Below are 22691 nucleotides of genomic sequence, written 5' to 3' on the forward strand. Positions count from 1 at the left end.
GTATTGTCTTTAGCTTAGATTTCCATGTAGAATTACTGAGTCAAAGAATATGAACATTTTGAATGTTCTTGATATGCTTTGCTACATTTCCTCTGAAAAGGTATTTTATTACCCGTACTGCCATTAGTTCTCTATACCTCATCAGCACAGGAAATGAAATGTGTGTTTTTATTTGTAGTGTTTGCTAATTTGGCAGGTAAAAATGTTTTCTATGGTTTTAATTTGTAACTCTTTGAGGAGCTAGTTTTAAATTTCTAAACAATTTCTGTTTTTATTCTTCTCATGGTTATCTGTGTATCAGTAAATTATGTATTATACTATTCCTTGGTTTATCACATTTAGTCAATTATATTAACCTTCTAATTAGTAGAGCACTAACATAATTGATAATATAAATACTAATACAACTAAAAGACATGTTAAATTCCTAATAAATACTACAACAAACATATAACTTTTATGCTTTCGAAAAAATAAGTGAAGGTAGTTTGATATAGGAAGCTAAAAGAGTTAAGGCTTTTATGGACATAAGATATGAACATAAGGGCAATATTCAATAAACACTTCCAAGATAGGGCTCAATGACGAAAGAGAAGAAAGAGGAGGAGGAACATGGAGTATATGGGCTTTATGTAGAATGCTGTGTACCTCTGTGGCTTGCTGTGTTCAGCTGTGTTTGTGCGCTTTGTATTCAGCTGATGTTTTTTACATGGTTCAGACAATTAATGAGCTAGAAAAAACTGCATCTGAACAAAAGTTACTTCTTTGTTATACATCATTCCCCTGCTTACCAATATTGTAAGATGAGCTTCACTTGACAGAAATGTGAAGCATAGGACAGATTATATATCTTCACCTTTTATTTGGAAAATAAGGATGTTTTCCAACTACCTGTTCTCTATCTGTTCTCCCCACATTCACTTCGCCAGTGTTATTAAATTGACAATTTGTTCTGTAACCTCAAGTGCTCTTTTAATAGATTGATTCTAAACATTAATAGTAATGACTTATAATTGTTCTTTCACTACACAGTCAAGTAATACGTTTATGCATGTTTTTTTCTTGTACAACTTTAAAATTTTACCTGGAGTTTCCAAAAACCCTACTTGTTGTACTCTTTGCCCTTATCGTTGTCTTCCCCCCCGCCCCCCCCTTCTTGAAATTCTTCATCCTATCTCTGTTCTCTGAAGAACCTATTTTCCCCAGATTTCTTCTACTTAGGGCCTTCTATGTTCTTGTTTCAGTCTGAATGGGTTGGTCTCTAGGCCTGCTGCCCAGATGCCATGCCGGAATTTTCTTGACTGCTACCCTGGTTCCACTGTTTCCTTGAACCCACATTGTGTTTCTTTTTCTCTTTACTGGAATATATCTGCAAATAATATTCCCTTAAGGAAGAGAAAATTAGAAGTAAACATTAAAATGGTCTCACATGTCTAAAAATGCCTTTATTCTGTCATTTTGATTAATGGTTTCAGCTGGGTATAGCAACTTAGATTGAAAGTAATTTTTACTGAGAACTTTGAAGGCTTTGCTCCATGGTCTTCCATAAGTCAGAGTTGCTAGTAGAGAAAATCTGCCATCAGTCTGATACTTATTCCTCTGTAGTGACATTTTTTATTTTTCTTGAAAGTTTTAAGAGATTCCCCTTATCCTTGGTGTTTTGAAACTTCACACACATCTAGTTGTGTCTTCCAGTACTTTGTGCTAAGTACGTTGTAGACTTTGTAAATCCAAAGACTCATGTCCTTTACCTCTGGAAAATTCTGTTATATTATTTCTTTGGTAATGCTCTCTCTCCTGCCCCTTTCCGTTTTCTCCAGTCTGTCTGGATGTACTGCTGATTGTATTGTTGATTTGTTGGACCTCCTAGATTGATACTCTGTCTTCAGTTTCTGGGTTTTGTTCAATTTTGGGGGCAGATTTCTTTGGTTTTTATCTTTTAATCCTTCATTTAAAAGTTTAATTTTCAAGAATTTTAAAAAGTATTCCCCAAGTGTTCCTATCATCAAATATCTGAAAATACCTATAACAATTTTTTCTTTTTTTTTTTTCAGTGTTTCAATTTATTGTTTCCAACTGGCACGGTTTTTTTTTTTGTTGTTGTTGTTGTTTTGAGACAGTTGCTCTGTTGCTGATGCTGGAGTGCAGTGGCACAATCAGAACTCACTGCAGCCTCGACCTCCCAGGCTCAAGCAATCTCCCACCTCAGCCTCACAAGTAGCTGGGACTACAGCACATAGCTAATTTGTGTGTGTGTGTGTGTATGTGTGTAGTTGGGGTCTCCCTGTGCTGCCTAGGCTCCTGGGCTTTTGAACTCCTGGGCTCAAGCAGTCCTCCCACTTTGTCCTCCCAAACTACTGGGATTACAGGTACGAGCCACTGCGCCCAATTTTTTTCTTCCTTTTTTTTTTAATATATAAAAAACTTTTAGATCTCTCTCATGATACTCTTTTTCCAAAAGTCTGATGACATTTAAGAATTTACAAATGAGACAATAAAAAGACTAATGAAACAGTAGAAAACCAAATGGATATGTGGATGGTTCTTGTCACTTGATTGGTTTCACTTCACTTTTCTCAACTGTTGGGAAACTAGCAGTTTACTGGTGGCCCCTAAAAAATGCCAAAATACATGCGTCTTTGCTCTGGGTCACCAGCACCATCCCTTTGTTGTTCCCAAACAGTTCATTCTATTTCTTTAGAGAAGGACTTGTCTTGTCTTTGTTTGTTGGGAAGTAAACTCCTAGTTCCAGGTGTTCTTCCCTTGAGTGTGTGAGCAGGGGGTGGAGGGTAGTGGTAGTCAGCTGTTCTATTCACAGACTTTGAATTAATCCTTTTCAAACCCAGGTCTCACTCTTGCCCTTAGCCCTGTACCTCTCTAGATTCTTCAGGTAGATGAACTTCCTCCTTGCCTAAATCCATTCCTGATTCATTAGTCAGTCATCAGTTTTCCAGAAGCATTAAAAATATTTTTTCCTTTGACAGCCCCGGTCTGTTATTTTTATTAAGTTGACTTATAAACATTCCTTTTGCTTTATATTAGTTTGGTCATTTGGTCTTGGGAATGAATGGAGATTTTAACATGTGGTTAGTTTTCCAGCAGAAGACTCCTTAAACCTAGGAAATTCTCTGTAATAGGGCACATTACTAATCTTCCCATTTTTCACCCTGTTTTATTCTCTCTATATTAATTTTGCAGGTAGAACTTCATTACACTTACTTGTTTGTATAATTTTTCTCCCTCTGAGGGCTGTTTTTCCCTCCATCCTCCACATACCAGGGCCAGGGATCATTTTATCCTCCCATTACTTCTAGTGCCTAGTACTGTGCCTGGAATACATCAGTCATTTAATAAATGACTCTGGAGAGTAGCAACCATAATGGCTACTATCTATCAATTACCATTAATGTAGGAGGCACTTGATAAGTAGTTTACATTTTTTTTACTTCTAATTCTCATGTCAATGCTATCATAAAGATGCTTTTCTTAATTATGGATGAATACATTGAAACTCAGAGAGATTAAATAACATGCCCAAGATCATACAACTAGTTTACTGGCAGAGCCAGAATAGAATTTGGAAGAAGACAGGAAAAAAAATACTAGACACAATCTTGTTCATATTTTATAATTAGAAATTTGATTTGTCTCACATTTTAAGTTATATAAAGTTTGCCAGAAATTGTATTGGAAAATTCCAGAAAACAAAATACACTAGCAACACTAGGGAAGTTTCTTTTATATTTCAGCAAGCCTTATATTAAGATTCAGCTTCACCATATATAACAGAAAATCCAAATTATATGGCTTAAGTAAGATAGAGATATATGTTTATTATGTAGAAGTAGTACAGAGTTGGCACTTCAAAACTGATGTGGCTCTTTAGCTTTTTAACTTTCTGTTCTGCCATCCCTAGGTATGACCCTCATTCTTTTGATCTAGAATAGAGGCTGGAGCTTCAGCCATTATAGTCAAGTTTCAAGCAACAGGATGGAGGAAAAAAAGATGCATTACCTCCCTTTTTAAAAAATTTCCTCCCCTTTAAGGAGCCTTCTCAAAATTCCCATATGACTTGACTCTCTTACTTATTTAGGCACGTGACCCCCACCTAGCTGCAAGGGAGACTAGGGAATGTCGTCTTCTAGTTATTCTGAGCTCTAGCCAAATATGAATACTCGTTTTATATTTTCTGCATCTACTCCTATAGTTCTCCTATTCTTACACTTTGGAATGCCATTTTTCTCAGTATCTAAATCCTACCTTTCCTTTAAAGTTTAGCTCAAATGCTACTTCCTCCCAAAGTCTTCTCAATGAATCTCTCCTTGTAAACTCTTATCTTTGTGTACATACAGGTTGCCCAGGGAAGGTGTGACATATACTCTTAATGGATATTTATTGAGTGAATGCTTAAATTACTCTATTTGGAAAGAGGAAGCAATTTTATTATGTTTATTTTCTTATTTTCTTGAAATCCTTCATAGACAAAGGATTAGAAAGATATTTTAAACTAGTTTCTGATAAAATTATGAATTAATTTTAAATTATATAGACTATAAAAGTCATTGAGTTAAAGTTTGTATCTTAGCGTATTCTATTAATAATTAAGAAATGTATTTTTAATGCATTATTTTCTGGATTTTTAAGGAAAACATTTAAATAAGTTTGGCATATGTTATTTGCAGTGTAAATGCAGTTTTTTTGCAGCCTAGATGTTTGTGTTTTATTACTTTTAATTACTTTAGAATAGTTTTAGATTTTAAAGTTGCAAATGAAAAATAAACTGTTAATGCTGCTTCCAAGGCCCAGTAACCTCCTCTATTAGACACAACAGAAAGTTTATTTGGAAGGTTAAAAAGTTGTATTTGTTTCTTACAGAAAGTTAGAAAAACAGAAAAACACAAAAGGAAAAAAATTTAAATCGCCCATAATCTCACAACTGAAAGATAACTGGAATTAATATTTTAGCATATATATAATTTTTTTATTTTATGTGTGATATATATGCTACTTCCAATAGCTACTTCCAGTTTTTTACTATTGCAAATAAAAACATAGTTTCGTTGAGTCTTTTTTGCTTATCTGTTTTCTTAGGATATATTTAATTGTTTGGTCAAAAGAGAGACTCATTTTTAATATTGTTCTGTATTTCCAAATTACCTATCATAAATGTGTCTACTATAAGTAAAACAGTCCCTATACATTTTCCAGTACCAGGTAATTAAAAGTACTAATTTTAAAACAAATCTCTCCAAATTTTATAAATAATCTCATTTATTTTTGTGGCTTTACATACTATCTATGTGCTCAAGGTTTTCAAATTTATACCTCGAATCTAGACCTTGTCCCTGAATTCCAGACGTATATTCTGCTGCCTGATTGACATCTCCACTTCGATATTTAATAGATGTCTCAAAGTTGTCATGTCCAAAATGGAGCTCTTGATGTTTCCCAAAATAGTAAATACTACAGTTTTCCTCATCCCAATTAATGGAAAATCATCATTTTTCTCATACGCTGCTTCCAGTCTGTCATCAAATCTACCTCAAGTATATTCAGAATTTGACGACTTCTCACCAGCACCACTGTCATTATCCCGATTCAAGCCTCCATCATCTCTCATTGTTACTGTGACCTCATGATCATTCTCCTTGCTTCAGCCCTGGCCCCTGCAGGCAGCATTCAGTATAGCAGTAGAGTTGTTCCTGTAAAAATGTAGTCAGATCATGTCACTGCCCTGCTCCGAACCCCCCCGAGATATCTTGGTTCATAAATACCTACAAGTCATTATACCATCTCATTTTCTATTACCTCTCTTCTTCTTCTACGCTCATCTCCTTCCATTCTTCCCGTTTCTTCTCTATTTCTACCTCACTGGCTTTCTTGTTGTTTTCCCCTAACTTGCTAGGCCTCCTGCTGCTGTTGCCTTTTTCTCTTAAAGAGACACTCTTCCTATCAGTTTTACTCAAAAGTCTCTTTCTCAGGAGGCCTTCCCCCACATGTCATTCCTAGCTGCTTTTGTGTTTGATTTATTTTACTGCTTATTCTTATTTTTGGTCTGTCTGTCCCTCCAGTATGTAAGTTTCATGGAGGAAGGGAATTTCGTCTGTTTTGTTCACTAATAGAACCTTCAGTGCCTACAGCATAAAAACTAATGAACATGCTGGTTCATGTATTCATCAATCATTCACATTTCTGCCTTTTTTGAATTAATTGCTCATTTTTTATAGTTGTCTTTTGTCCTAATTAATATATAATAACTGTATATTAAGGATATTAATGTTATATGTTTTATTTTTGTAACGACAAATGTTATTTGACAAGGCATCAAATTTGTCATTTGCTAATATTTTTTCATATTTTGTTTGCCATTTAAACTGTATTGAAAAGCTATGAAATTTTGGAGAGAGATACACGTGCACACATTTTTTTAAATGGTTTCTCTTGAGAGTGCTCTCACAGCTCTGCACATCTTGTAATCAAAGACATTGTCCATGTAGACTGTCTTTTCAAGGATGTTTGCATAGTAGATATCCTTGGAATATGATAACTGTGTCTCCCTTAGGAGTATGGGCAGGCATGCTCACTGCCTGCTATAAGAAATTTGGGTTCCCTAAACTCAGGTTCATTCTTTTGTAATGCATTTGACTGCATATGCAGTTGCCACCTGGCCTGTTTAGGTTGCTCTGTGGGAATTGGGGCTCAGGAAACTGATACAAATGCTGACAGTCTTGCTACTCTTATTGCTATGAGTAATAAGTCCCCTGTCTCTGACCTAGGAATCTTGTACCTTCTGTTATAGCATCCATGAAATTGCAGTAGGCTAACTGGTAAGCTTGCAAGGAAGATAGTATCTCAGACTTTTACATTTCTCCATATCTTCTTTTAATTTTATGCTCTTTAGGACTTTTGCTATCCTGAAATGAAATACAGTTTTACCTGAATTGTCTTTGAAAATTTTTAAAGTTTTTATTTAATTCATTTGATGCTTCTTTAGTTGGGCTGAGGCAGGTAGTCAACCTATTTTTTTTCCTAATAAACAGTTATTTTATTGCCATTTATTTAGTTGTCCATGTTTCCTCCATTGATTTAAAAATCTAACCTTTATCATGTACTAAGTATAATTTTTCTGTATTTTTCTTTTCCAGTAACCTCTATATTCTATTGATTTTTCATATCTAGGAACATTTCCAAGTTTTTTTGTCAGTAAATTTAAAAAGTTTTAAAAATCATATGTCCTGTGTAAATCTTAAGAAGGTTGTTCATAAGTATTAGTCACTAACTTTGTGAAATTCCTAAATTTTAGATGGTAATTGCATGCAATCAGAAATAATTGTTTTATCAACTTTGTTAATACATGAGTTATGTTTTTATAATTCTGTAGCACTGAAGTATAAATATATTCTAATGACTTATAAAATCTATATCTTTTTTGCTAGACTACACTTTCTGCTTTGAAGGATGAAGTTGTTTCTGTTGAAAATGAACTCTTAGAATTGCAAGAAGTAGAAAAAAACCAGAAAACCCTTGTTGAAATGTATAAAACTCAGGTGACTACTGCATTTATTTTAGTGCTTACTAAAATTGGTAGACAATTTAAAACACTATTTGTTTGCAATCTAAATAAACAGAACTGAAGAGAGTTGGGGCTATCATTGTGGGTTATAATATGGTATGACTCAAATATTTCTTAAGGTCCCACACATCTTTGTAAATAGATGATTCTGCCAATTACTGATTCCAACACTGCATATGGATATAGTGGATATTCCTAAAAGTAGATTTAATATTAATTACGTAGGTATAATGTGACCTCTAATGTATTCTTGTTAATCTTGGCTATATTTGTCTGTCATCGTGTATATTTAATGGTATTGATTTAGATTAATGACTCCTTTCTAGGGTCATTAAAGTTCATTATGCCTCCTTTCTCAGGAAATAAAGTATAATTCAGATTTATTCACATGAAATGCCAAGAAAAGAACATGTGACAATATATATGAAATAGACCATGTGTTCAATGGTAATTTGTAGAAAAACCTTTATTTTTTGGAAATGTAGTATTCAAGAAAAAACTTCATGAGAAAGATGGGACTTATGCAGGTCCTTGCATGATGGGTAACACACTGGTCAGAGAAAGTTTGAATTAAAGAATAATGAACTGGCTGGGCATAGTAGCTCACACCTGTAATTCACTGAGAGGCTGAGGTGGGCGGATCACTTGAAGTCAGGAGTTTGAGACTAGCCTGACCACTATGGTGAAACCCTGTCTCTACTAAAAATACAAAAATTAGGCAGGTGTGGTGACACGCACCTGTAGTCTCAGCTACTCAGGAGGCTGAGGCAGGATAATTGCTTGAATCCAGGAGGTGGAGGTTGCAGTGAGCCGAGACTGTACCAGTGTGCTCCCAGACTGGGCGACAGAGCAAGACTCCATCTCCAGAAAAAAAAAAAAAAAAAAAAAAAGAATGAACTAAGGATGAAAGCTTAAGGGGAGCAAAGTGTGGGCAGTAGAAAGGGGCTGCATCTCGATGGATTAGATGGGAAAATTAGAGTTGAGACCTCCAGTTAGAGTATTTCAGTCATCCAAGTCTGAGGTAGGAATGGAGATTGTGGGGGACTGTGGGACCTCTTCTTCATCAGGGTCTTCCAGCTGGTTATTTGTGTTTAATCCCTCAGCAGGAATATTGTTGTTGAGTGACCGTATTCTGGGTGCAGGGCCTAGAATCTTTTTTTTTTTTTAATCAGATTTTGATTTGGTGGGAAAAATAATTTAAATGGAAGCTAGTTTGGACCAGAGACTGGTTCTTTGAAGTGACATTGATCTGCAAATGAAACCTTTGTAGTCTTCAAAGCTCAACTGGAGAGTTTAGAAGTATTGATGAGAGAAGACAGGTAAATCAGACAAAGATTGTGGGTTAGAGTAGACCACTGAGTGATTCCGTATTTAAAGAAGGAATAACATTAGATGAACCAATCGAGGATATTGATAGGAAAATGATGACTTGTTTAAAATGAAATTTTAAATTTTAGATTTTTATCTCATGATTCTAAAAATAATATGTTTCTCTAATAACAGACTTTATTTTCAGGTACAAAGTTGTATCTCTAATAATAGACTTTATTTTCAGGTACAAAAGTTGCAAGAAGCAGCTGAAATAGTAAAAAGCAGATGTGAAAATTTGCTACATAAAAATAACCAAATAACAAAAACCAAAAATAAAAATATAGAGAAGGTATGTTTGGAATTTCAAATAAAATATAAAATATATAAAAATTTTATTTATATATTTTTTACTTTATAAATAGTATGCAAATTTATTCATTTTGGTCATTTTCTCTAGTTCATACTTAGGAAAGGGCTAGTCTTAACCTCTGTAAGAGTTTGTTTTCCAAGGAAATAATGTTTCTTCCAGGCTGGAAATGTTGTTTGTTTATATGAATTATTTTCACTTTTTTGTTAATATTTGGAAAATAGCATAACATAAATGTTTAATTTTTCTGATGCAAGAACAGACTTTAAATAGCTCAAAAAATGGTTATCAATCATAAGTATACAAACCTAAGTACCTCTCATTTTTAATCTCACCCTTTTTTTCTGGTTATAAATCTTTTATGTCTAAAAAAGCAAAGCCAATATCTGCTAAATGCATTTTTGAAGAAAAATAATATCTTTTAAAAAACCATCATTTCTTTTATTTGTTCTATTGCAACAGAATGAAGGGAAGGCCAATGTTGGCGAGTTATGATGTTTTTGTGAATATTTTAAAGTTTTTAAATGAAACCACATCTCTGGGTTTTTGTGTTGTTTTGGTAAAGAAGCAGTGAAAGTTGTAGGATGCTGACTCCTGGCAGCAGAGGTCATGCGATGTTAGTGGTCAGTTCCATCTGAATCTAATAAGGTTACTCTCTCTGGGTTGCTCCCCTATCTTAGGATTGAGGAGTCAGAGCGAGGCAATAATGTGAAGAAGGGGTCAGCCACAGCAAGCGTCCTCCAGTTATACAGAGATAAAATAGCCCACTGAATGCACAACTTACTGCTTTCATGGAATTACTTTTCACCTATTTTTAGCAGGCCAGTGAAGAAACCATTTTATGTCTTTTGGTCTCTTTTTCTCATGAAACATACCAGTGCAAATGTCTCCTTTTCTGCTAGGCAGCACTGCAAATAAAAGCATATTTTACAGTTCTGTTCAAATGACAGAAAGGGCTGGAGCCTTTTTCAGATACTATGAGGTCACGATGTTTTCTTTCTAGTATTTTACAAGACAACTACTTTTTTAATGAAAGTTTTCTTTTTCTTCACTGTTTTAAGTCTCCTGGTTTTCTCATGGTTTCTAAGATGTTTTAGGGACACTGAGGGATCCTTTGTTCTGGTTTTGTCTTTCATGATCAAGAATGCCAGATACTACACAGAAACTATTAGGTGTTCCCATCTCAGGGAAAGAGTCTATTTTTTGTAATTAGCAGTGCAAACATTTCTTAAGGTTGCCGCTTTTCACATCTCCACAAAAGTGCTGCAGTGAGGAACTGCAGTAGCCAAAGCAGATTAATGTAGATGAAATTAGATTTGTTGATAGTAACATTAATGGTCAAATTAAAGGCAAGCGAGAACTGATGATACTAGCTATTTTTAAATAATATACAGTAAACCCTACCAGTTTTGGCTAAGATGAGTGAAGCAAGCTGCTCTAATTTAGGTAAGTATCTGAGTTATAAGATTGAATGACTAAAAGTGACATTTCCTTTAGAACCTATAGCTGGATAGTAGACAACTACAGCTTTATTAGTAATGATTATTAGTGATAATCTGTGCTTGAATATAATGTCAGGATTTTAAAAATTTGCTTTTAAAAATTAGTTAAACATCCACCCTGTCAGCTAATTTACCCTATTTATGTGCTCAATAAACTTTTTGAAAACTAAAGTCTACCCCACTTTTTAGTTATACATTCCTATTTAACAGAGTTTAAATTAATATTTATTCAGTTGTGTTCTTATTTAAAGCCATTATACCTAAAATACTTGTGTTACAAGCATATCTAGTATTTAAGGTAATAAAAATATTAATGCTGAATGTGTGATCTTGCACTTATTTCCCTACTGCCACAACTCAGATGAAAGGCCAGATGGAGTCTCATCTGAAGGAGTTAGAGCGTGTCTGCGATTCCTTGATGGCAGCTGAACGGAGGCTTCACGAGTGTCAGGAGAGTCTGCAGTGCTGCAAGGGGAAGTGTGCAGACCAGGAACACACCGTTAGGGAGCTTCAGGGCCAGGTGTGCAGCCATCCTTCTGAGTTTTGCTAAATGCGTTAAAAGAATGCTTTGGAATGATTTCACCAGTTGAGGGCACTCATGTCAGAGCTTGATTTTTAAATTCCCATCTACTTAGTTTGTAAAACATCATTTTCACGCAGATACTATAATACTGTTTTGCAAGCTATTCTTTTAGTATTTTATGGTGAAAAATTGGTAATTAAAATTCCTATTTTGGTTTATTCCTGCAAATCTATAGACATTTGAAGACATGGTAATAGAATCAGAGAAGGAGCAAAGTTATACTTACATATATGTTCCTTGATGTCAGGATAAGGTAAATTATTGAAATTTACAAAAATTAGAATTTATTTTAATTAGAATTGTACATCAAGTTTTTGGGATTTTTTTTCAGTCTGTTTTTTTTTTTTTTCTTTTCTGTTTTACTTTTTATACCATCAGAATAGGGATCATGTGTGTCCTGTTAGTAGTAGCCACATAGCCGTCTCCTAGCTCAATGCCTAGCACATAGTAAGCACTCAATATTTTTTTAATTAATGAAATTTTTTTAAAGGAGCAGTCCAAGGATGGTGACAAGTCTTTTTTCTTTTACTTTCAAGACAGTTTTAGGAAGCATTCCCTGTCTATCTTCCAAATATAATCTGGATTTTAATTTTGCAAAAAACCAAATACTGCATTTTCTCACTTAATCAGTGGGAGCTAAATGATGAGAACACGTGGACACGTGAGAAGAACAACACACACTGGGGCCTTTCAGAGGGTGGAGAGTGGGAGGAGGGAGAGGATCAGGAAAAATAACTAATAGGTACTAGGCTTAATACTTGGTTGATGAAATAATCTGTACAACAAACCCCCATGACACAAGTTGACCTGTGTAACAAACCTGCATTTGTACCCCTGAACTTAAAAGTTAGATAGAAATATGCAGACAAAATTTTAGAGTTCAAAGAGATTTTTCTAGTAAAATGTCAGATGACATAGATTAGCCTAAATTACTAATTGAAATTATGAGAAAAAAATTTTTTCCTTAAATCAAAACTTCTTACATTATTTAGATCAGATTTTGAAGCAGTGGGAAGAATATTCTGTCTTGGCATGGGCGAGTGTGTCTTTGTTTACTTCATTTTGCTTCTCAAAAAAACACATTTTTTACTGACAGTTTCAACTTCACAGATATTCAATTATTAATCAGTATTTTTAGGTGAAACAGAAAACCATAAGAGAAACCCTAGGTATCCAAAAATAGGAGATTAATACTGCTTCAAATTTTCGTATTTCAACTTAACAAAATAAATACCTTTCTTCAATAAGGTGTTGTTCAAAATGTTTTAATTGCCATCATCCTGAATTTTTTTCAGTTGATTATTTTCCAACACAGGCAACACATCTTCTTTAAATATAACCAGGAATTTAAAACTTCCATTTTAACAATATAACGTTTTCTTGGTGTCTTTCTGTATGAGAGTAGTAACATTTATACCTTCTCATTGCTTGTGGTCTAACAATAAATTGTGTGGATTTCTTTGGAAGTTGATAGTGAAGAAAATGACTAAGAAACCTTTTTTTTTCTTTTAGGTTGATGGAAATCACAGTCTTCTGACAAAGCTTTCTCTGGAAGAGGAAAACTATCTTATTCAGTTGAAGTGTGAAAACCTTCAACAGTAAGTATTAAATTACTTAACATTGCTGCTGCATATTTCTCTGCACACTAAACTTTTGAAATATATGTTTTCTGTAAAAAGAAAATTAGAACAGATGGACACAGAAAATAAAGAGCTTGAGAAGAAGCTGGCAAACCAAGAAGAATGTCTTAAGCACAGCAATCTTAAGTTTAAAGAGAAATCTGCAGAATATACAGCATTGGCCAGACAACTGGAAGCCGCTTTAGAAGAAGGTAGACAAAAGGTATGCATGGCCTTTATTTAGAAACTTTTTAATTCATTTACCAAAGAGTCATCTTTTTAAACATCTTGCCAAACCAGTAGTTATTGTTTTGTCTTGATGACAGGGTGAAGGGAGCAATTACATTTTTGTTCTTTAACTATCTTCTCTTTCAAGCAAAACAGATACATTGCTGGGCTAGAGTTACTTCACTAGATAAATGGTAATGTGGCTGGGGAAAGGGCAGAGATGGAAACCACTTTGAAGACATAATCTCCTCCTGTACCTTTTTTTTTATATACAACCAAATTGAATGTGCAAATAATTGAACATTTTTGTTTTGATCAGGATTCAGTGAGCTGTAATGTTCAAGTCCCTTTTGACAAATATGGTTGCATAAATAAATACATACAATATTAAATTTCAGTTACATCCATTAGGTTAGCATTCAATGAATACTTCAGTATCAGGCAATCTGCTAGTGCTTGAGATGCAAAGATGAATGAGACCTGGCCTTAGCTCTCAGCACTCTCATAATCTGGTAGGGTTCAGCCTAAGTGCATTTTGGAAATGCCAGGTATGCTCTCAGATTCCTTCCTGAAAGGAAGAGTTCAGAGTCCCAGAGGTATGTCTGCCCTCTCCTTTCTCTCCTGCTACGGTGGAATATGGGGCTATCTGTAGCTTCTGCCCATGTGAGAGTGCCATCACTGCCCTGTTACCATGGCCTACACTGAGGGGATGGTGCCGAGGGCATTGGTGTTTGTCCTAAGGGCCTTTTCTCCCATAGCTTCAGATCACACTGGCATCTCTCATGCATAATTGTTCTTGGAATATGTACAGAAGAAATCTTTATAATAACTTAGAACTGAGTTCATAGGAATTAGGTTGGAGGACAGTCCTTTCCACTAGCTCCTTGTTCCTGGATCAGTCCCTGCCTCTACTCTCATTCTTGTGGCTCCAACCCAGCATTCTTACAAATAGGCTTCCACATATCTGATTCCTTAGAAGAACATAACTAAGCTAGACTTCCTGCCAAAATAAGTAATCAGGTAAATATGAAAATTCAAATTCAGACCAGTTTGGAAGTGAATGAATGAAGAACCAGTCTCTGTGTTTGTGTGTGTGTGTGTTTGTAGGAAGTGTGTATACCAGTTCCTACTCCCAGTTCTGTTAATCCAAGTGTATAATGAGCATTTAACAAGGAATTTCTATGTTCCATCACTGCTCTTAACACCCTGGGGAATATAAATGCTATAAAAATGGTAACTGGTCTCAGTCTGTTTTTAAAATATACTGTTGGAGAAAACACCTACCTAAGTCACAGAGCAGTGAAAATGTATACATCTCTTCCATCTCAAGCCAATTTTGCAGATATTTAATGCTGCGAAGATAAGTATAGTACATACTTACACTATATATGCTTCTTCAAGATAGAACATCTTTAAACTTGGATATAACATACAAGTAATATGTTTAGAAAAAAGGTACAATATAACTATGTCAAGGCTTTAAATCATATTTTAAAGAAAGCACTTTATTTTACTCTTTTGATAAAAATTACAGGTTGCTGAAGAAATAGAGAAAATGTCATCTAGAGAGAGAGCTTTACAAATTAAAATATTAGATCTGGAAACTGAGCTTAGAAAGAAAAACGAAGAACAAAATCAACTTGTTTGCAAAATGAGCAGTGTGAGTATTAGCATGGCTTAACATATTATAAAAAATAGCATTTAATATTCTTACCATGTAGAAAGTACAAAGCGAGTAAATCAAGGCTATTGTTTTACTGATAATATTAAAAATAACAAGCAATATAAAACATAAAAAATAAAAATGTTATGATATGCCAAATAATTTATTATTCTGCCTCCTTGGATGGCATGTATTGCATTGCCCTCAAATCTGATAAAATCTCATCAGGCCCTTTCCCTACATGTTACTTTTGCAATGACCACTGCTTAATGAAAATTACAGATATAATCTACTTGATTTCATCCTGATATGAATTTTTCATTTTTTAAAGATAAACACGTGAGTTTTATATCTGTCTTGAATAATGAATATTTTATTTTAGAAAGTTATAATTTTGTATTAAACATTCAGTATTGTTAGATATGCATGTGAGATGGATACTTTAGTCCATTCAGTCGAGAAATGAAAATACCAAATTGACTGTGTTCAGTTAGTCTTCTGTTTTTTTCCTGAATACGCATGAAATAGTCAATTGGCATAGAATATTCTGAAAGCTAGTATTACTCATGATTAAATTACTTAATAACTATCTACTAGATAATGACATAGAGAATAATGATACTGTATTTTTTCCAGGATCCAGAGAGTCCATTAAATCTATTTTTTTTATTCCCAAGTGTCTAAAAAGTTGAAAACCTAAAAGATTCAAGGGTTAAATGACTTTTGGCATGCACAATTTGATTTTATTGTCATCAAAAGTTTCATGACAACTTAATCAGAACAAAATGTCGATCACCTTTAATTTAGCACAGGCCTTCCATTTATTTCAAAACTTTTTTTTAAACTCACCATTAGAGTTTCTGACATTGTAAAATATGTGTGCTGTTTTTTGTGTAATTGAAGCCTCTGAAAAAATAAATGAGGTGGGTTTTGCTGTAATATCCCTAGTACTTGGCTAAAGTTAGTAAAATAAACAGATTCCATTCACAATTGCTACCAAGAGAATAAAATATTTAGGAATACAACTTACAAGGGATGTGAAGGACCTCTTCAAGGAGAACTATGAACCACTGCTGAAGGAAATAAGAGAGGACACAAACAAATGGAAAAACATCCATGGTCATGAATAAGACAAATCAATATCATGAAAATGGCCATACTCCCCAAAGTAATTTATAGATTCAGTGCTATCCCCATCAAGCTACCATTGATTTTCTTTACAGAATTAGAAAAAACTACTTCAAATTTCATTTGGAACCAAAAAAGAGCCCACATAACCAAGACAATCCTAAACAAAAAGAACAAAGCTGGAGGCATCACATTACCTGACTTCAGACTATACAACAAGGCTACAGTAACCAAAATAGCATGGTACTGGTGCCAAAACAGATACATAGACCAATGGAACAGAACAGAGGCCTCAAAATAACACCACACATCTACAACCATCTGATCTTTGACAAACCTGACAAAAGCAATGAGGAAAGGATTTCCTATTTAATAAATGGTGTTGGGAAAACTGGCTAGCCGTATGCAGAGAACTGAAACTGGATCCCTTCCTTATACCTTATACAAAAATTAACTCAAGATGGATTAAAGACTTAAATGTAAGACCTAAAACCATAAAAACCCTAGAAGAAAACCTAGGCAATACCATTCAGGACATAGGCATGGACAAAGACTTCATGACTAAAACACCAAAAGTAATGGCAATAAAAGCCAAAATTGACAAATGGGATCTAATTAAACTAAAGAGCTTCTGCACAGCAAAAGAAACTATCATCAGAGTGAACAGGCAACTGACAGAATGGAAGAAAATTTTTGCAATCTATCCATCTGACAAAGGGCCAATATCCAGAATCTACAAAGAACTTAAACAAATTTACAAGGAAAAAAACCCCATCAAAAAGTGGGCAAAGAATATGAACAGACACATCTCAAGACATTTAGGCAGCCAAAAAACTATGAAAAAAAGCTCATCATCACTGGTCATTAGATAAATGCAAATCAAAACCACAGTGAGATACCATCTCATGCCAGTTAGAATGACGATCATTATAAAGTCAGGAAGCAACAGATGCTGGAGAGGATGTGGAGAAATAGGAATGCTTTTACACTGTTGGTGGGAGTGTAAATTAGTTCAACCACTGTGGAAGACAGTGTGGCGATTCCTCAAGGATCTAGAACCAGAAATACCATTTGACTCAGCAATCCCATTACTGGGTGTATACCCAGAGGGTTATAAATCATTCTACTCTAAAGACACATGCACACATGTGTTTATTGCAGCACTATTCACAATAGCAAAGACTTGGAGCCAACCCAAATGCCCATCAGTGATAGACTGAATAAAGAAAATGTGGCACATATACACCATGGAATACTATGCAGCCATAAAAAAGGATGAGTTCATGTCCTTTGCAGGGACATGGATGAAGCTAGAAACCATCATTCTCAGCAAACTAACACAAGAACAGAAAACCAAACACCGCATGTTCTCACTCATAAGTGGGAGTTGAACAATGAGAACACATGGATACAGGGCAGGGAACATCACACTGGGGCCTGTCAGGGCATGGGGGGCTAGGGGAAGGATAACAGTAGTAGAAATACCTAATGTAGAGGATGGGTTGATGGGTGCAGCATACCCAGCATGTGTATACCTATGTAACCAACCTGCACATTCTGTACATGTATCCCAGAACTTAAAGTATAATAATAATAAAAAATAAAGATCTGATGTTTTGTGAAACCTGATAATTTTTGTACTAGTAAAATTCTAGAATTCTAAGCATAGATTTAAAACATTGCTGAAAAATTAGTTTGTGTGTTTTATGCCTTCCAGGGGACAGTTAAGTGGGCAGTATTTAATATGCCTGCTTTAGCCCCATTTGAATTGTAAGCACTCTGAGAGCATGTCTCATAGTTGCCTTTATCCCTGGTGTCTCCCACAGTGCCCTGCTCACCTGCAGGCCTTTTTGTATTTTCTGTCCAAGTACCCTAATGGGGTGGCGCAGAATGGATGTACAGATCTGAGGATGACCTCAGCAGCTTAAACCAAGGCACCCCTCCTGAAGCCTGAAATGTCTTTGAAGTCTTATGTATTATCCTAAAATCCATTGACATTTTATATCCTACCCTACAAAATAAGTGTTACTATTTTTCTTTCCAAATTTTTGAGTAAAACTCATTGTATTTATCCTGTGACTTTGTACTGCTAAGCCTATCACATTATTTTTTACCTGCCCCATTTCCTGAGATGGGCATTGCTCAGTTTCAGAAGGTATCAGGTGTCATTGAACACCTGATATGAAGGATGTAAAAGTTCTCTCTTTTCTGTCTAGGTGTCTGTATTTTAATTGGAAGCTAGATGATATTTGCAACCTGTGGTTATCTAAAGCATTGTCAGTGAACTCACCTACTTAAGAATTCATATGCACCTTAGTTAAAAAAAAATGTATTGCAGTTTTAAATTTTTTCCTCAAAGAACAACTTTAATGTGAAGAATTATTTTTATTTTTTAAGGGATTCTAGAAATAAAATGTTCACATTATCAAAACTAGAGTTCTGTCAGCTTTTAAGACGTTTAATTATTTTGGAATAAAATGTGAATTTTTAGACAGAAAATGGCAAAAACTGGTATGAAAATGTATCATGTTACATGTGAAATTATAACAGTTGTTAAAGAACCTATTAAGTTAATTATGTTAAATATGTAATAATTTGGTGCTAAATGAATGTGTATTATAAATTATATCAGTGAAAATCAACCATATGTGTGCTTTAATTATTAATTTTAAAGAAGAGTGAGCTCTAAGAATGAACACATCAGATGTGAGTATTCTTTTAAAAAATCAAAAAGAATTATCTAGTTATTGTATATATGTTTTTAATATTATGACTCTGCTTCTTTGGAATGAATGCTATTATTGCTTATCTGTATTTTTTTCCTTTTTTTCTTTAGAAAGCACAACATCAGGAAGTGTGTTTGAAAGAAGTACAAAATAGTCTTGAGAAGTCAGAAAATCAAAATGAGAGTATTAAGAATTATTTACAGTTTCTTAAAACTTCGTATGTAACAATGTTTGAATAAATTGTCAGATTTATTTTCTCTAAGTAGTAGATTTTTATTATGAGTCTAAAATGTGATTGGGTAAAAAAATAAATATACTACCAGTTATATTTTATGATTTATGGGTGATAGTATTAGAGTTTTTATGTAAAGATTTTTGAAACATAATTTATCTAACTGAAACTTTAAAATAGGATAGTTGTTACTTTTCCTTTTTGCTGGATAATTCTTATTTATCTCTGGTTTAATTTCTTTTAAGAGTAAATTGGTTTTTAGAATTTTTCTCTCACACATACACATAGAAGTCCGATTAATTCTTTGTGATGTTTGTAGCCACCATTCAAGTGAATTTGTAGTAAGTCTTTGCCAATTTGATTTTAAATAATGTATATAATTGATTATATTGTGGCGATATATAAATGTAATAAAGTAAAATATTCTTAATTTTAATTTTTAATAATGGTGTAATTACATACTTTCTAAAGCTACTAAGTTTTAAGTCACAGCTATTAAATACCAGCTGCTAATGACAGGTGAAAACGTGGTCATGCATTGTTTCTTTATAAAGAACAGACATTCAGGCTGTCTTCAATTTGTAGTCTCTTTTATTCATTTTATACTAATGATTATCTGATATTATTATTATTTTAGGCATTCTAAAGCCCCTTAGTTAAATAAAAGATTAAAGGAGAACAACTTATCCCACCTTTCCATGGCCAACTCACATGGAGATGATCAAAATAAGCACTCTTAACATCAAGAAGCTTTAAAATAAGGTCTTTAGTATTGAGATGAAGTTGTCCAAGTTGACAAAGAACTTGTTTGCTATAATCTCCCACTGTGTGTGCTAAGGCAGGATACTCTAAAAGGGGATGGACGTGGTTTACAAAGGATCAAGTAATAATGACTCCTCTTGGACAATGACTTTAGAGCTGTTAATTCAAAGGAACACTCAGGTCTTAAAAGATCTCTAAAAAAGGCAGGTTTTGAACTACACAGTTCCAGCCTATGAACAGACATATCTCTTTAAGATGTTTTATGCTCTTTCCTGATCAGAGTTGAGGGCCTGGTCCCCACTGATCCCCTCACTTTTAAGACTGTCGTATCATCCACAGATGCTTACTTTCTAGTGACCCAATTGCTTCATAGTATTTTTCTTAAAATAGCAAAATACAGAGTGTCAGAACTGGCCACATTTTTTACCCAACAATTGCTGACAAGATTAGTGTCACTTTTTAAAAAAATCGTAGTACTCATGGTACTAAAAACATACCTGACCCTTGCAGCCGTTTCTTTATCTCCTAACACAAAGGGAGCCTCAAGAAATGCCCACATGAAAGGAAAGCAAAGCTCTTGAGTTTTACTCACTAAACTGTAAGCTCCTTAAGGGCTGAAATGTATCTTAGTCATATAAATATCTAGGTACTCAGTTGATGTTTGTGGATAGAGGGACAGATGTTGAAAGAAGCAGGTATTCATACTCCTGTTTTAGATATGAAAAATGTAAGCAAAAAGGGTTAACTACTATGGCTGTGGTATGAAACTTAAGTTTAAAGTTGGCATTTAAATTCAAGTCTACAATATTAAAGTTCTATGTACAGTGCTGTTTTCCCACTGTAGCAGCAGCCCAGCAGCAGCGCTGCTATGATTGATTAAGCACTTGCTATGTTGCAGAGTTAATACTTGTGATAATATATTAACTTGTTTAATTTTCAGGAAACTAAGACGTGGAAAGGTTAGGTAACTTGCCCAAGGTCGCACAGCTAGTAAGTGGCAGACGTCCAGAGTCTCTGCTCTGCTCTTAACTCTCACCATACTACCTCTGTATCCATTTCATAAATAAAGATAGTGGTTTCTTTTAACAGTAATGCGTTTGTCTTACCCTTGAATACCTCCTTTCTCATATTTTTAATTTTTTATTGTTACCAAAATAATTTGTGCTTATGGCATTTAAAAATTGGTGCCTGCAGCTTTAGATGGACTGTGTATGAAAAGACTACCACAGAGTTCCTAAGGTTGGTATTTAGCTCCTAGTGACACAACATGACAAAGGAAAGTTGCTGAATGCTAGAATTTAACAATCTCTGCTTAATACTGTTTCCTTGTGAAGCATTAGGTACACACATTGGGCTTACCTGGTATGTGACATAAATTCAATGTCAGTGAGGTCCTTGAGCCAGAAAGCCCATTTCCCCACAGTACTAAAAGATCTGCAGGATTTTCCCTTTAACTTTGATATTCAGGGCCTCAAGACTTTCTAAGTTGTAAATGTTTTATTCCATTATCTATGTTACTATTACTTCTCATGTTCCTTTCCTCTTTAGTTGGCCTCCTGGATCTGACCTCCATGCAGCTTTGTCTTTTCCCTCAGGTTATCTGCACTGGGTCTCTTATGAGGTATTTCCTCCAGCGATTTTTTTGACCACTAATGTTATTTTCAAAGTCAGTCATTCTCTTTTTCTGTTGGATGTTGAACTTTTAATTAAGAAATCGTGGTATTTTTTAGTTTCTGAAAATCTTTTTTTAATTCTATAATTCCATGATATTTTTCATTAAAATTCTCCTCTGTCTTTTCCATTGGTTCTGCTTCAGTAGACATCTGTCTTATTTCTGTTCCGCCGGTCTTCTTTCTTCCCATGCCCCGTAAATGAATTTAACTTTTCCTGGCCTACTCATGCTGTGGTTTCCTCAGCATCTGCCAGCACCTTGTGCACATCTCTTGGGCAGTAGCAAACTAAGTGGTAAGAGATGCGGTGGCTTCATTTCTCATGGACCTGTGAGACCTCTTACCATCTGATAACTTTCTATGAGGAGCTGTTTAACTCCCAGACCTTTTCAGTCTCAAGCAGCAGTTCCTTCCCAACTACAAGATTGGAAAGCCCTTCACTAGAGAGCCCCTTAAAGGTTTTCTGAGGCCAGTAGGTCTGTTGCAGCAAATGGCAAGTGAAGTCCTCTTAGGAAGCGAGTCACAGCAGGGTCTGTAGTTGGAAAAACATACAGCACTTTAAAGAATGAATTTGATCTATCTCTGCTGGCTTGCAGTTTATTCGTTATATTTAGGTGAAAAAAAGTCACAAAATCATGTTTATTTTTGTAATTAAACACCTCTCTGTATATAGGTTCACATATGTTGGTATGCACATGGAGAAAGGAATAGAAACCTATACACCTGATATGGTTTGATTCTGTGTCCCCAACCAAATCTCATCTCAAATTGTAATCCCCACGTGTTGGAGGAGAGGCCTAGTGGGAGGTGATTGGATTATGGGGGCGCATTTCCCCCTTGCTGTTCTCTGGATAGTGAATGAGTTTTCATGAGATATAATGATTTCTCATGAAAAAAAGTGTGTGGCAGTTCCCCCCTCACTCTCTCAGTCCTTCTCCTGCTCTGCCATGGTAAGACGTGCTTGCTTCCCCTTTGCTTTCCACCATAATTGTAAGTTTCCTGAGGCCTCCTAGTCGTGTTTCCTGTTAAGCCTGTGGAACTGACTCAAACTCAAATCAGCAAGATAAAAATAATCCCATTAAAAAGTGGACAAAGGATATGAATAGACAAATTCTCAAAAGAAGATATACAAATGACCGACAAACATATGAAAAAAAATGCTCAACATCACTAATTGTCAGGGAAATGCAAATTAAAACCACAATGAGATACCACCTTACTACTGCAAGAATGGCCATAATCAAAAAAATCAAAAAAGAATAGATGTTGGCATGGATGTGGTGAAAAGGGAACACTTCTACACTGCTGGTAGGAATGTAAACTAGTA

General features: G+C 34.7%; 1 protein-coding gene across 7 annotated transcripts in view; it reads left to right on the forward strand.

Moving 5' to 3' along the window:
- ODF2L (outer dense fiber of sperm tails 2 like) overlaps window positions 1-19505 on the forward strand; it is a 119638-nt gene extending 100133 nt beyond the window's left edge. For 6 of the 7 annotated variants that reach the window (XM_077953327.1, XM_015144313.3, XM_077953336.1 and 3 more), the window contains 7 exons: window positions 7437-7547; window positions 9129-9233; window positions 11115-11273; window positions 12849-12934; window positions 13016-13178; window positions 14718-14843; window positions 18811-19505. In XM_077953327.1, coding sequence (XP_077809453.1) covers window positions 7437-7547; window positions 9129-9233; window positions 11115-11273; window positions 12849-12934; window positions 13016-13178; window positions 14718-14843; window positions 18811-18939 — 879 coding nt within the window. In that variant the 3' untranslated portion in view covers window positions 18940-19505. Of the gene's footprint in view, window positions 1-7436; window positions 7548-9128; window positions 9234-11114; window positions 11274-12848; window positions 12935-13015; window positions 13179-14717; window positions 14844-16069; window positions 18617-18810 lie in introns of those variants that run through there. The other variant, XM_077953365.1, reaches the window with a different exon arrangement.
- The last annotated feature ends 3186 nt before the right edge of the window (window positions 19506-22691 follow it).

Source organism: Macaca mulatta, chromosome 1 (assembly GCF_049350105.2).
Source record: "Macaca mulatta isolate MMU2019108-1 chromosome 1, T2T-MMU8v2.0, whole genome shotgun sequence".
In the NCBI taxonomy this organism is placed as follows: Eukaryota; Metazoa; Chordata; class Mammalia; order Primates; family Cercopithecidae; genus Macaca; species Macaca mulatta.